General features: G+C 40.7%; 1 protein-coding gene and 1 long non-coding RNA gene across 2 annotated transcripts; both read right to left on the reverse strand.

Moving 5' to 3' along the window:
- Window positions 1-2,745: 2,745 nt before the first annotated feature.
- On the reverse strand, window positions 2,746-4,440 carry LOC309706990. The gene is made up of 4 exons (XR_014276850.1): window positions 4,374-4,440; window positions 4,248-4,274; window positions 3,767-3,789; window positions 2,746-3,078 (listed from the first exon to the last, which is right to left on the reverse strand). It is a non-coding gene; the product is annotated as an uncharacterized lncRNA (long non-coding RNA).
- Window positions 4,441-5,916: 1,476 nt separating this feature from the next.
- On the reverse strand, window positions 5,917-13,855 carry pa2g4a (proliferation-associated 2G4, a). The gene is made up of 13 exons (XM_082533311.1): window positions 13,657-13,855; window positions 12,631-12,759; window positions 12,213-12,318; window positions 11,328-11,397; window positions 11,128-11,220; window positions 10,707-10,770; window positions 10,473-10,551; window positions 9,085-9,163; window positions 8,856-8,989; window positions 8,691-8,785; window positions 8,485-8,612; window positions 8,335-8,388; window positions 5,917-7,255 (listed from the first exon to the last, which is right to left on the reverse strand). Exons 1-13 carry the CDS (start codon window positions 13,736-13,738, stop codon window positions 7,193-7,195), a joined length of 1,176 nt encoding a protein of 391 aa, XP_082389437.1. The 5' UTR covers window positions 13,739-13,855; the 3' UTR covers window positions 5,917-7,192.
- Between the last annotated feature and the right edge of the window lie 253 nt (window positions 13,856-14,108).

The following is a 14,108-nucleotide window of genomic DNA, read 5'->3' on the forward strand; positions in this document are numbered from 1 at the left end:
TTGAGAGTCAGGACAGACTGCGTGACATCTTGAGGAAGAAGCTGATAATCCTCCACAGAGCAGAGTGGCACAGGAGACGGGGAAGAGAGAGAGCCAGGAAACGAGCAGCTTTTATTGCTAAAACAACTGCTCGGGACAAACACAGCGGCCAGCTGAAATGCTCAATAGAGGAGGTGAGTCACTTCCTTCAAGACATCATGAGTGACCCACAGAGGGAACAAGATTTGGGACCTAATGAAGCTCTCGTCAACCCCCCATAGCAGAGTTTAAGTTGACAGAGCCAAGTTTGAAGGTGGTGTGTGAGGTCATCAAGTCAGCCTGCTCAGCATCCTCCCCAGGTCCCATAAGCACTGCCCAGTGCTTCTCCGACATCTGTGGAAGATCTTAAAGGTGATATGGCAGAGAGCAAGAGTTGATGACCAGTGGAGGTGCACAGAGGGAGTCTGGATTCCCAAAGAGGAGGACTCGAAAAACATCAACCAGTTTTGGAGCATCTCGCTATTGAGCGCAGAGGGGGAGGTTTTGTTTAGCATCGTCTCCCGGAGACTGACCGAGTTTCTTCTTAGAAGCAGCTACATTGATCCGTCAGTTCAGAACAGGGGGGGGGGCTCCCAGTAGTTCCTGGTTGCCTAGAGCACACTAACGTAGTTACACACCTTATAAGAGGAGCCCACAAGAACAAGGGCGACCTAGCTGTTTTGTGGCTTGACCTGACAAATGCCTGTGGGTCTATCCCACACAAGCTGATTGGGCGTGCTCTACACCTCCACCATGTTCCCAGCAAAATCAAGCACCTGATCTTGGATTATTATGGCAATTTCAGACTGAGGGTCACTTCTGGGTCAGTGACTTCAGACTGGCATCGCCTCAGGAAAGGTATAATAACAGGCTGTACCATCTCAGTTATGCTCTTTGCTCTCGCAATGTACATGGTGGTCAAGGCCGCTGAGGTGGAGTGTAGAGGGCCGCTAACTAGGTCAGGACTGATGGCATCTCACCATCACGATGCCATCAGTCCCAGGGTGCAGGTGGATGTTATGAGGTCTTGAGAGTCTCATCTCAGGGGCAAGGATGAGTGTCAAACCTTCCAAGTCAAGATCTATGGTGCTGAAGAAGGGAAAGGTGACGGACAAGTTCCGGTTTTCAATCTCAGGAACTATAATCCCATCCATAACGGAACAACCAGTCAAGAGCTTGGGAAAACTCTTTGACTCCAGCCTGAAAGACTCTGCTGCCATCTAGAAGGCAAATGTTACTGCACTAAATTCTGTAACTAAATTACAGTTACAATGATGTCGTTACTTATGTTACAAAGGTTCTTCAGTTATCTGAAGACCAGTTGGTTAACAGTTGGTCGTATTTTACCCAGTAGGCAACGATCTGTAAATTAATTTAAATTATAAAACTCAAACAGAGATATATAGTCTTTCTGTGTATACTTATAAATTAAAAAAAAACAAACAAACAAACTCAAAAACTTTGGGATGCATATATTCCAGAAATCCACACATTCTGAATGAATAGCTACCATTGATAGGTACTATTCAAGTTAAAATTACCACACTTCTTAATGTCCAAAAGCTAACCTTATCTTCTGTGAAATTTTTCAGTTTTCAAAGCAATCAGATGGACCAGACTGGACCGTTTGGCAGGTTACTTCATATCAAACCACGTGTTTGATATTCCTATAGTAAACCTTTACAGTCCAGCAGGTTTTGAAAAGAGAATGAGATAACGATGTAGTTTAAATTAGAATATACAGGAAATAGGGCATTTCATTTACAGTGGCATATACAAAGGGAAAGTTACTACATTTACTCAAATATTGTCAGGTACTTAGCCTTGAATACACTGAATAGTGACTTTCTAATCCACATCTACTCATTATCAGTGTATATTAATGCCTGCAAAGGGGATATTTGTCCCTTTCAATACATTTCATACATTTTTGCAAGAAATTTAATAGTATGAAATTTTATTAACTTTAATAACATGTCCATACTTGATCTTTTCATTCATAAAGTTTATTTCTAATGAGCAACTATGTAGCAGATTTTGCATTATGTCATTGGGCTAAAAACAAAGAACCAGAATGGTTGAAAATAGAGATGAAAAATAATGGAAATGAATGACTTGTTGTGGGATGGCCCTGAACAGCAGCATTTCATCAGCAAGATGCAATTTACAACTTGATTGAACTAAAAACACTGCCACCAGGATTCTGTGTCACAGCTGACCCTTTAGCAGTTCACACAGGAGTCAATCTTGACCTCTGCTTTTAAACACAACGTGTACTATAAGTTGTCTTCCAACTGAAGGACTTTAACCTTTTTGATTTCAGATCGAAAGCAATTTTTCTAAAAGGCACTTGGATAAATCACCTGCAGTTACATTTGCCTCCAATTCTTTTCATCCAGCTAACACATTAACATTTAACACTCCCTGCATGCAGTTAGCCTGCCCGACAGCCCTGATAAAACCTACACATTGTGTAATTCAGTAGTGTCGAACTCCAGGCCTCAAGGGCCAGTGTCCTGGAGGTTTTAGATAACACCCTGGGTCAACACACCTGAATGAAATGATTAGTTCCTTACCAGGCTTCTAGACAACTGCAAGACATGTTGCCATAATTTAGCCATTTGAATCAAGGACACATCCAACACCTGTAGTGTAATTTATTTCAAGTACAAGTCAGTCAACCTAGCCTTACTTTATAACATAAAAATCAAGAGGTTTAAACTGGTGGTAATTTAACAGTGTTCATTTATTGTTCAAAACACCACAAACAATTGTACAGAAACAAGATGCATTATGGTCCATGAACAACGCAGCTGTAGTCATGTTCTTCTCCAGCATCTTCACCATCTTCCAGTCAGACCGTCACAGCGGGCTCCGTGAAAAGCGTGGTCATCTGAAATCGGGGGTTTAGGCCTTTAATTTCGTTGATGGAACCGCCGAGCAATCCCCCTTCGTCCGCATGTCAGTCACCTGGAGAGGCTCAGATGTGATCACAGCTGGCAGGCAGGAGGAGGGGCTTACTTTGACCTCTGCCTCATCTTTCTCCTTTTACGCTTCAGCCTGTTGGAAAACAGCAGCTGTCAGTAAAACACTCAATAGCACAAGGACTAAGATAGTAACAAAAATTGTTAAACTATAATTCAGTAATACTAGTTATCAAGATTATGACCAAAACTGGACAGCCCTGTGATGCCCATCAATATCGGACCAATCATGTAAATTTCCCTTCAGCTGTTAAGGACAGGACAGGAGTGTTTTCTATTTAATGATTTTTATCACCACCTAGACCAAGAGAGTTTGTGAGTACATTGACGTGTATTCATTTATTCATTCATTTTGTAAAGCTTTTTAACAGTGTTCCCTCAGTTACAAACCTGTACATCTTTAAATTAAACACTGACACTGTACAAACTTGGCTGAAAACTGAATTTCAGGTATTGGAGTAATGCTGCTCAGGAACTATATAACCCAGGTCATTTTCAGTAGATATAATTTTCCCTGCATCCAATTGAAACGTAGGGGCAAACAATTGTCAACATTTGAACAAGCCCAACCTAACATACTTTACAGTTAAAGCTCAATGATATCCACTAAATGTAAAATAAAACAAACAAAAAAAAAAACAGACTTCCTTCCTTATAAACCTGACTTTTCCAAAGCCTAAACAATTGTGTTGTCTAGCCTAAATTTAAGCAGCTTGGATTAGGGAGCTGACAAAGACATTTTCTTTGTTTATCATGATGCTTACCTGCGCATACGCTTCTTCCTCCACTGAAAAAAAGGGAGAAAAAGCACAGTCATTAAGAGTACATCAAGACCACATTTGCGCCACTACTTGGACAACATGCTTACTGTGATGCAGACAGTTACAGGGCCTCAGAACATGCAGTACATGTTTGTACTAAAAAGCATTTCACAGTGGTGTTTGTCACGCTGCATGCAGATCTGTTTTCAAACACGCATGGCTGCCTGGGCTCAGCCAGCTAGCTACGGTGCCAACATTACAAGATGCCCCAAAGAAAAGCTTCTAGTAGTATTAGCATTTATACTACTATATGTAGCTAATGCCCTGTTATCACTTAAAATTCTATTAATATTTTAAGGAGCTGGGTAGCAGGGTATATTTAATGATATAAACACGAAGAGCTTAAGGAAGGAGCTAGCAGCATTAGCTGGCGCGGGAAGAGGACACAAACAGCTGAAATATCGATATTGGTTTGTTATCTCACCTTGGCTCTCATCGTGTGGAGAGGTTTCTGTGAAAACGAAAACAATTAGTGATCAGTAAGAGTGGATGACCGGTTAAATTAGCAGATTAAATTGGATCCTGTTAGCGGGGAATAAACTCAACATACCTCAAAGCGAGAAGAGCAACGGAAAGAGGATGTGACGAAGAAAACGAGCGGCTTTTAAAAGTGTCGTGACGTCATGTTCAGGCGACAGCTGAAGCGCCTCAGCTCAACGGGAAATGTAGTCCAACTGTTCAAATCGACGTACGAGCGAACCAGGTGATATTTCCCAACCACTTTTCCTGCTTTCTAAAGGCGACGACCTTCCGTTGAGCACAAAATTAACCCTGCAGTCGAGTTGGTTTTATTGATTTTATGTGTTGTTAAGACTCGCATTTTTTAGTGTACATTACTAACACAAAATTACTGAATCAGCTGTTAAAGTCATAAATATTAATCATAGTAATTGATTATTAATTAATAATGCAATATGTGTGTGTGTGTGTGTGTGTGTGTGTGTGTGTTGAAATACACATATTCATACACAATGGTGGACTAACACCAAAAGTGCAGGTCTTTGTTCGTAGACCTTTCTGACACCTTTTTCACAAAATAGCCACAAACCTGCTTTGAAGATCCTGTTTTATTTCAATGTCCCTTTAGAAGTTCACCTGGATCTTTCATTCATTCCAGCTGTTTTACACGTATATTTTGAAAGTGTTTAGAAATTTATCTAATAACCAGTATATGTGTGTTTCTAAATCAAACCAAATTAACTTTAGATTATCATTGAGTTAAATAAAGGTGATTTAAGTGAATTTAAACATAGTTCTTGGTGCTAGACAGGCTGGTCTGAGTATTTAAGAAACTGTTGAACTACTGGGATTTTTCCACACAACCACTTCCAGGCCCTACACAGAATGGTCCAAAAATATCCACAAATATCCAGTGAGCGGCAGTTGCCTGGGGGAACATGTTCTGTTGATGTCAGAGGTCAGACTGCTTCAAGCTGACATGAAGGAAATAGTAACTCAAATAAACACTTGTTACGATCAAGGTCGGCAGAAGAGCAGTTCAAACCATGAAACAGACGGACTACAGCAGCAGAACCACACTTATTCCCACTCCTGTCAGCTAAGAACTGGAAACTGAGGTTACAATTTGCACAGACTCAACAAACATTAGAAACAGCAGATTGAAACAACATCATCAGATCTGATGGTTCTCGAATACTGATGCAATATTTAGGATGCAGGGTCAGTACTTTGCATAAACAACACAAAAGCACAGCTTCGTTCTGCTGTGTATCAGCAGCTCAGGCTGCCTGTGGTGTAATGGCATGGTGGATATTTTCTTGGCACACTTCAGGCTCCTCAGTATCAGCAGAGCATTGTTTAAATACCACTGCCTACCTGAGTATTGTTTTTGACAATGTCCATCTTCTGACACCAGCTTCCAGAAGAATAACACATCATGATACAAAACTGTCTCAAACAGGATTCTTGAAGTTTGTGTTGAGTTTCTGCTAATATCAGTATTTGCTTCATAGCTTAAAACAAACATTAAAAGACAAACAAAACGTCTAATTTTTGGACACAATCTGATGATCTTGATACTTTAGACTAGACATAATACAGCAATGCCCTGAAGAAATGATGAAAGACAAGTGTATGAAAATGTTTTTTTTATTTCATAGATGTAAAGGTCCATTGCCCACTGACTGAGCTACAAAGCAGGATTTTCCGATTTCCAACATATTCACCTGTTGACAAATGTGACCCAACATTATCCCAGATCTCAAAAATCAAACTCTGACCAGAGATGATCTGCATGGTCCAACTCCTCTGAAGACACCCAGAAGAGTTTACCTAAAACCTGATCAGCTTTAGCTGTCATGCTTCACGAGACAAATGATGTAGTAAAGCAAATCACTGATAGAAAAGTTTTCTTTTTTTTCCTTTTCCTGTCGTTAAACTGGAACATACAGTTATAGAGTTCTCTCTTTTCATAAAATTCAAGGGGAATGGCAGTAAATGTAGCAGTTTGTTCCCTTAGGTCAAGCTGATTACAACTTTGTTGCCAGTATACTTAAAAATATTTGCTCTTCTGCTAATTCTGTTATTGCTTTTAAAAATCTAGTGTAGGTAAAACTTCGTAGCTTTAGCGAAAAATGTACTCCGGTCATTATTATAGAAGAATAAACCTCCAATACATAAAATCTAAGTAAAAACCAATTTGTAAGCATGTCTGTGTTTCTCAGGTCCTGCAGTCAGATCATTTGTAGATTGTAACAATTAATGAGAGATAAAATTATAATTTAACCCTTTACTGCATGGCGTGGTTAAGAAATGTCTTAATAATCAAGTGGATGAAAAATTAGCACTTAAAGTGAGCTTTAAAGGCGGCCAATCAAACCTCTGGATTTCCACATGAATGTAAAAGTCTGTTAACACATCTCCTGAAATGACTTTGTTGCCAAAGAGAAATGTGGCAAATCCCACACAACATGATACGACGCATTAAACAAATATGATGCAAGTTTCTGTTGGTATAATTCACAAACCTTATGCCAGTTTACTCCCATTAATGCCCACTTGTAAGCCCCAGTCCACTCAAAAATAAAGTTTTCAGCTGCCAACAATACAAGTGTAAAAAGGACTAATATACTTATAAATTTAAAAGAAAAATTAACATTCAGCAACAAATTTACTGAAACCATCTGTAAAGATTCTGTAGGATCCTCGGTGCTGTAACCCTTTTCATGAATGCAATAAAGGGTTAATAATTCACATAGGAATGTCAAATATTTATATGATGCCAATGCTCTTATGAATTGATCAGTTTAATTGGCTATACTGAGTTGAGAATGGGCAGCGAGTTCAGGGAAATTTGTCATGTTTTCTCTTGCATTTCTTTGGAGTCTTGCATGTGTGGAAAGGCAGTTTTCATTCTGCGGCTTCTGTGTCCTCAGTCGGCTGTCCACTTGCGTTTTCTGCTGTCTTTGAGGCCTTAAAGAGCAAACGAAATAAGTAAATCAGTAAAAGGAGGCATTGTTGTAGATTTTAGTCCCATCTTACCATATTCCAAAATTTGTTCGGAATGACCCGATTATGAGGGCTTATGATCTAGTTACTGAACTCGTTGCTTTTATGCACCCGCAACACCTTATGAAAGAATCCTATCATTTTAATTTTATGTAAACGATTCAGATCCACAAAAGCTGAACGATATATATCATGACATCGTTATGTTGCCTAACAACCACATACCAATAAGATTACCCCCCCATCAATTATGTACCCATAACACCTTTTAAAAGCATTATATCCAGGGGTGCACATAATTAGTCCGCAGGTGTGGATTCGCTGTCAAAATAAAAGACGCAAACCAGATAAGAAGTTGCAACGCACGTTTGCATACATATTAAAGGCACTGTTTTTGTCTGCTAGAGTGGGATCTTCACACCATATTCTGCACCACATCTCTGTGCGTTCATCATTTGTTGGAAGACAGCTCACCTCTTGCAACCACTTTTCCGAGAATACATGCTTCTTTTGCGGTTCGGACTCCTTCTGACATTTCTTTGGAGGTGGCGGAACACTAAAGTAATTGCTTAAAGGAGTTTGCTTCTTTGATATTTTTAAGAGTGCTAAACAAATGTCTGTCCTCCTCCAGAAAATCTTATGTACCCAAACGCGCATTTCAACTTCTTATCTGGGGCGTGTCTTTTATTTTGACAGCGAATGCGCACCTGCGGACCACTTATGTGCACCCTGATTATATCCTTTTCATTTCACAGCCAAAAGCGCCAACAGGCCAAACAGTACCGCAGCATGAGCATACACGAGTCTTCCTTGAGTTCATCTCCGTCCACAAACTACTGCTAAACAATCAGGGCACTTACCACTTTAATTTCACAACAATAACATCTCAGTCAGCAAACACTAAATACAGTCATTTTTGATATTTCCAAACTGTGATGTTTACCATATCAATATCAAATCACACCATCTGAAACATTAACTTATGACGTCAGGTTTAAATGCATTGGCATGTACTACTACTACTACTAATAATAAAATATTACCTTCTTTTTCTTTTTCTTCTGTGTTTTGCGGCTTGCAGAGCTCTGTAGTAAAGTCTAGAGAAGAGACAACAGTTTGACATGATGTGAATAAGACGTTTAATGAAATTGACTTATTGTATATATATTTATTATTGTTATTATCATTCTTACCTTTAGCTCTGGATCCTGAACTTCATGCTCTGACTTGTACAGCTCTGGGTCTAAAGGTCCGTTGGTGATTCTGTGAGGCCCATTGGCCATCAGCAGCACCGTGAACTTAAACTGAGCTACAACCTCTCCTGAGAACAAGATACAGGCGTAGGGTTAACAGCTTGTGAATAATTCAAACCTGTCTAGCAGAGAGCCAAGACGCTCACCCTCTTTCTCATGCAGCACACTGAAGGGCTGTAGCAACTCATGTTTGGCACACTCCACCACGCCGAGTCGGGCTTTGGCCTCATCCTCAAAAGCTCTGAATGAAAAATGGCTGTTAGCACCCAACTCGCTGTCAGCTGGCTACAAGTAAAGTGTGGTGTTCCCACCTGAGAGTGAAGGGCATGGCATCGAAACGTCGCTCAACCTCGCTGAAGAACGTACGAGAGGTCTTCATCTTTAAGCCGTACTGTTTACTCGGGTCCCTCTTATAAATCGTAGTCCGCAGACCCGAGTCTCTGGCCTAAAAGCAAATCACATAGAACACAATACTTCAGTGCTGATTACTGGGAGCAGAATCATAACATCCATTCACAAACAAGAAGAAAAACAACAAACCTTTCCTTCTCCAGTGCTGATTAACACATCCACAGCGTAGACTTCATGTACCTCAAACTCTGCCTTCTCATGGTCTTTTCTGACAATCAACAGAAAGAGCAGGCAGTCAAAACACATTGCGAGCGTCAGTTTTATTCCACAATACAAACAGTCCCACAAAAATCATTCAAGTTACTCAGGAGGATCTCCCTCTAAATATTTTTCATTCCAATGCAGCACAACTACCGCTGTTGACATCGTCACACAGGCAGAAAAGCTGCGTACATGCACACAGTCACATTCTGGGGCAATGCCAATATTCAAAAATAATAACTTGGCCCATACCTACCCTGCACTGGACAGCAACACATTACATGAATATACATTTATGAAACTTTCTTTCTTTTAAATTCATGACTGAAAAAACTGTCACATAACCAGATTTTCTACAGTTGTACAAGAGTTAGCATCACAAAACAGATTTCTTGGGATTGCACTGGAAGGTGGATGAAGTTCAGCAGTGGGATTCTCCAAAACTGATCAAATTCAGTGGTGGGATAGCCTGAGCGAAAATATTTGTTTTCTGTTTTCCTCTGTTTTCTGTCTTTACAGAGAACTTGGATTTATTAAAAAAAGTCACAAGGCCATGCAGTATTTTATTTTTTTTTTAAATCTTTTCAAATGACGTGGGCATTTGTTATGCACGGCTCAGTGTGCACATCTACCATCTGGTTATCATTTTTCTATCATCCATATTAAGCCTGCTCTTTCCTCTTGCATTCATCCCTAGCAAGCAGGCTCACCCACCCTCATATAAATTCAGAGGAGACAGAGCAGTCTCTTTTGTAGGTGCGTTTGCTCCTTCAGTTGCTTTTAACAGTTTTGTTCATTATTACCTAAGCTGGGAGTTATCAGCAGCCCTGTTTCAGTTTTACTAGTTTATTAACATTATTTTTAGAAGATCAACCTGAATCCGAACCAGCCCACTGAGTGGTCGGTTCTCGGTCTTCCTCCTCTTGTTTGTTTTTGCGTTGGCTCCAGTTCTTCTTATTTGTATTCGATCTTTGTAAGTAATTATTTTTGAATTATTAAAAGTGCCTGCAACTGCAGCAGCTTTGTGGCATCTTGTGTATGTTAGGTTCCTTTGATTTGGGAGACTAACATGCATGTTAGGTTAACTGACGGTTCTAAATTGGTTGTAGGTGTGAACACGTGTGTGAAACTGTGTTTGTGTCTTTGTGATAGCTTCGTCATAGACTGGTGACCTTTTAAGGGTGTGCCCTCCCTCTCACACTGTTACAGCTAAGATAGGCTCCACCCAAACTATAACCCTGAATTGGACGAGTGGAAGAAAACTGAGGGAAATAGGGTGATTTTGTCTTTAGTTCATATTTATTGCAAAGATGTACCTTTGCTGGTCTGTTGGGTTCTGGATGATGGTCTTCTCTCCATCTATGACATGTTGCTTTAACTGATGAGACAGCATACCTTTAAAACAAAGAGATGGGCGGAACCCATAAGCTTAAAACATGAACTGTTTCCATGAAAACATTCCCATACATCTCATTAATCCCACACATCATCATCTTGTTATGTGAAGACAGACAGCACATTAAAATACAAAGGTTTTTATAGGAACCCACCTTCAATAGGTGTGCACTTGAACGACTGTGCGATCTTGTTCCAGGCTTCTGTCACTTGAGTGTTCTGAGGCAGAGAAAATTACTTACTTTCACATCCAAATTACATCTTTGTACGACATAACCGTTAAAATACATGTGAGACTGCAAATAAGTTTACACCTAGTTTGTAGCAGAACTAGTCTATGATGGTATTCGAGCCAGAAAAATGTGGACTAAAGAGTAGCAAAGAAGCACTACTGGAGCGAATTACACATCCATTAATTTTCTTCCACTTATCAAAAATGCATTAAAAGTAAGATCTGTGCCAAATTAATAATTACAAGTCATTTAGATGTTTTGATGACTAAAGCACACCCCTGCAGAGAATATTAGTCCTGATCACAGCTGACGTGGAAAAGCCTCATGAAACACTCAAACATACCTGGTTACCAGGTTTCACGAGGCGTAGCGCTGCTTCTGCGCATAGATGAGCTGCTTTGATCACATCAGCTTTCCGGCCTGTGACGGGGTTCTCCTGCATATAGAAAAACAAAAAAAGACGACTTCAGGACTCACATGAGATGATACAAAACTGTGACCAAGGTGTGATATGTACACGTGTCTGCTTTTTTGTTTTTTCACCTTACTGGCTCCCACGATAAAGCTGTGAGCAACATTGGCGATGAAGCCATCAACATGAACTCCGAGATCGCTACACAAAATCAGAAGAAAAGGAAAAACGAAAGAATTAACTAACTGTAGGATACAGATCATGCCTTTAATTAAGTGCTACCCGGCTGTCAAATGTACTAGTACTGATGCAGGAAGTAATCAGATCAAATCTACTGGGAAGGACAAAAGATCGTTCCACTTTGGAAAATTAGCTTAGTGAGGACTACAATAATAAGAGAAGGTCAGACAAAAATACACAATTTAATCTGCAATAAATGGAAGCTATAACCCAAGGTGAGTTTCTTTTTTGGCAGTAGATCAGCTGGAATATGGTGAAGGACTTATTATGAATTCAAGGCAACAGCATTACTGACTGTATTAAACTTTCCAGACGTGCCCAGCAAAGAGGTTAGCAGAGTGAGACACATTAAAAAAAACAAAAAATATAAAAACCACATCACGACACTTGAAGAAACATCTTTACAACACTGAATATCCACACACAGCACAAAGACGTTACAGAGGACAAAGACATTAGTGGCAACGCAACAACTAAGATGAATCGACTTTCTTTTTCAAAGCCAAATACTGCATTTGAGTAACGTCATATATGGGATTTAGCGGATAAGATGGGCAGTAAAGCTAACATCCGGCATACCACCCGTTCTAAAAACAAACCTTACTTGTCGTTTGCCACACACACACAAGAGGCAAGACCATAGAGATGAAGGACACAATCAACAGCAAAGAGAAAGCGGAGCAATCACACAGAAAGTAGGGAGGACAATACATTGGGAGACTAGAGACACACGGGGGAAAGGAGGGGGTAACATTATTACAGTGCATGGTGCCTACATTTTGACCAGATCCCCATCTTTAAGTGTGTAGTCAGGGTCACTCTTCAGGGGAGAGAAGTGGCAAACACAGTTATTGACTGAGACGCTGGTAGGAAACGCAATGCCTAGAAGAGGGAGAAGAGAACCACCAAGTCTTCATTTGGAAATTATCCACAAATGTAATCAAGAAAGCCATACAAGAATGGAGTATGGAGGAGTATATCACTTAGAAGATCTACTCTGTCACCATGCTAGTTTTTAAAGCCCCTTCTGCTATTAGAGTTACTCGATGCTGTGCGAAATGACACAGAAAACACTGCCAACAGTTTGTTCTACTGGATCTAATTTCCTTGATGTGTCCACCTCGGGAAAACAAAACAAAACAAAAAAAACCACAAAAAACACAAAAACCCATAACGGGCAGATGCGGGCCTCACCTTTCTTCATTTCTTTTTCCTTCTTGAAGACCTTCCCGGTCTCCACCATTATATAGGCATCACCTTTTTCACAGAGACTGAGCACTGACACCCCGGGTTTGGCTGCTTCCATGACCAGACGGAGAGCCTCTGGATGAGACAGGAGGGAAGTCAGGCAGATTGATGCATTAGCTCACTATAAGTTTTTTTTTCTGATTATGTTAGCATGCTAGACCTATGACAGCTGAGATAAGCTCCAGACCACCACTGTAACACAAACACAGAGTGTAAATATAAACTGTGGTGGCCAGGATATGCATTTAATGTACTATGAGGTAGTGCCACAGCAAATATGTCCCATCTCCCGACTGCACTATCCATCCAAATAGATCAAATGGATAGATTTAAGTTTGTTTTTCATTACAGCATTAATCTGACCAAGTACCTCGACCTAATTACTGCTTAAATTGTTAAATACAACCATACATCTTGTGCGATGTTTGAGATCTATAGAATGCAGGTGTTTCCTGTGTTTTCATCATATAATGGAGCAGTGATCATGAAACCACAATGTGCTGGTCGTTAAATGCACAAAGAAGCCTTATGTGAATGATTTTAGAGCAAATTTCATGCTGTCGACTGACCATGAATGTCATCTGTCACCATAAACGTAGTTTAAAAGAGCTTCAGCTCGTGACCGTTTACGTGACATTTACAGCCGAACACCGGTCACCATTCTGAGCTAGCTGGTTTGTTAGCATCCCACACTAGTTAGTGACACAGACAGCTGCCTGTAAGAAACCCTATCGCTGCTGTTGGGTAACAATAGCAGAAAGCCGAGCAGTCGTTCAGTTATTCAGTTAGAAGCAGCTTTCAACCGACCCGGCTGCACCTGGTAGCTAGCTAGATGTGATAGCATATGTGTGCTTCGAATCTAAACCACATGGTTGCTGCTATAGGGAACCAATGTTAGCTGCTGTACGACAGGCCGAAAAGAGCAGGTCGTCACATCCAGTCACCGACAGTTACTCGCTGACATTAACTTACGGTTAGCGATGTCACCGCCCATCTTGTACTTGGTGACGACCAGATCCTCGGCTATAGTCTGTTCTTGCTCGTCGTCGGACATCTTGGCAGTGTAGTCTGAAGTCGCTAGTCGGCTATGGACAGCGACAGTTCCCCTCGGCTCAGCTCTGACCGAAGCTGCTACCGCAAGCCCCTCCCACTTCACCCTGACGTAAAGCGACCCCAGCCCGCCAATAAAGTCGCGCTACCAACTGTTTAAACCATGGCTGTGAAACATCCGGCACGAGGGTCTCGACCGGCTCGCCAAATGGTGTAAAAGCTAGTTTCTCTCAGTTTTTGGATAACAACTGTGGGTTTTGGGGTTTGTTTTTTTTTGCTTCTAGCACCTTTTACAGGGTGTAACTGACTTCTCCCCCAGCTGTAGCTGAGAACAATGAAACATTAATAATTATATTTCTCCTGTGGGAGCATTT

This window comes from Aulonocara stuartgranti, assembly GCF_965226115.1.
Source record: "Aulonocara stuartgranti genome assembly, chromosome: 5".
NCBI classification, from domain to species: domain Eukaryota; kingdom Metazoa; phylum Chordata; class Actinopteri; order Cichliformes; family Cichlidae; genus Aulonocara; species Aulonocara stuartgranti.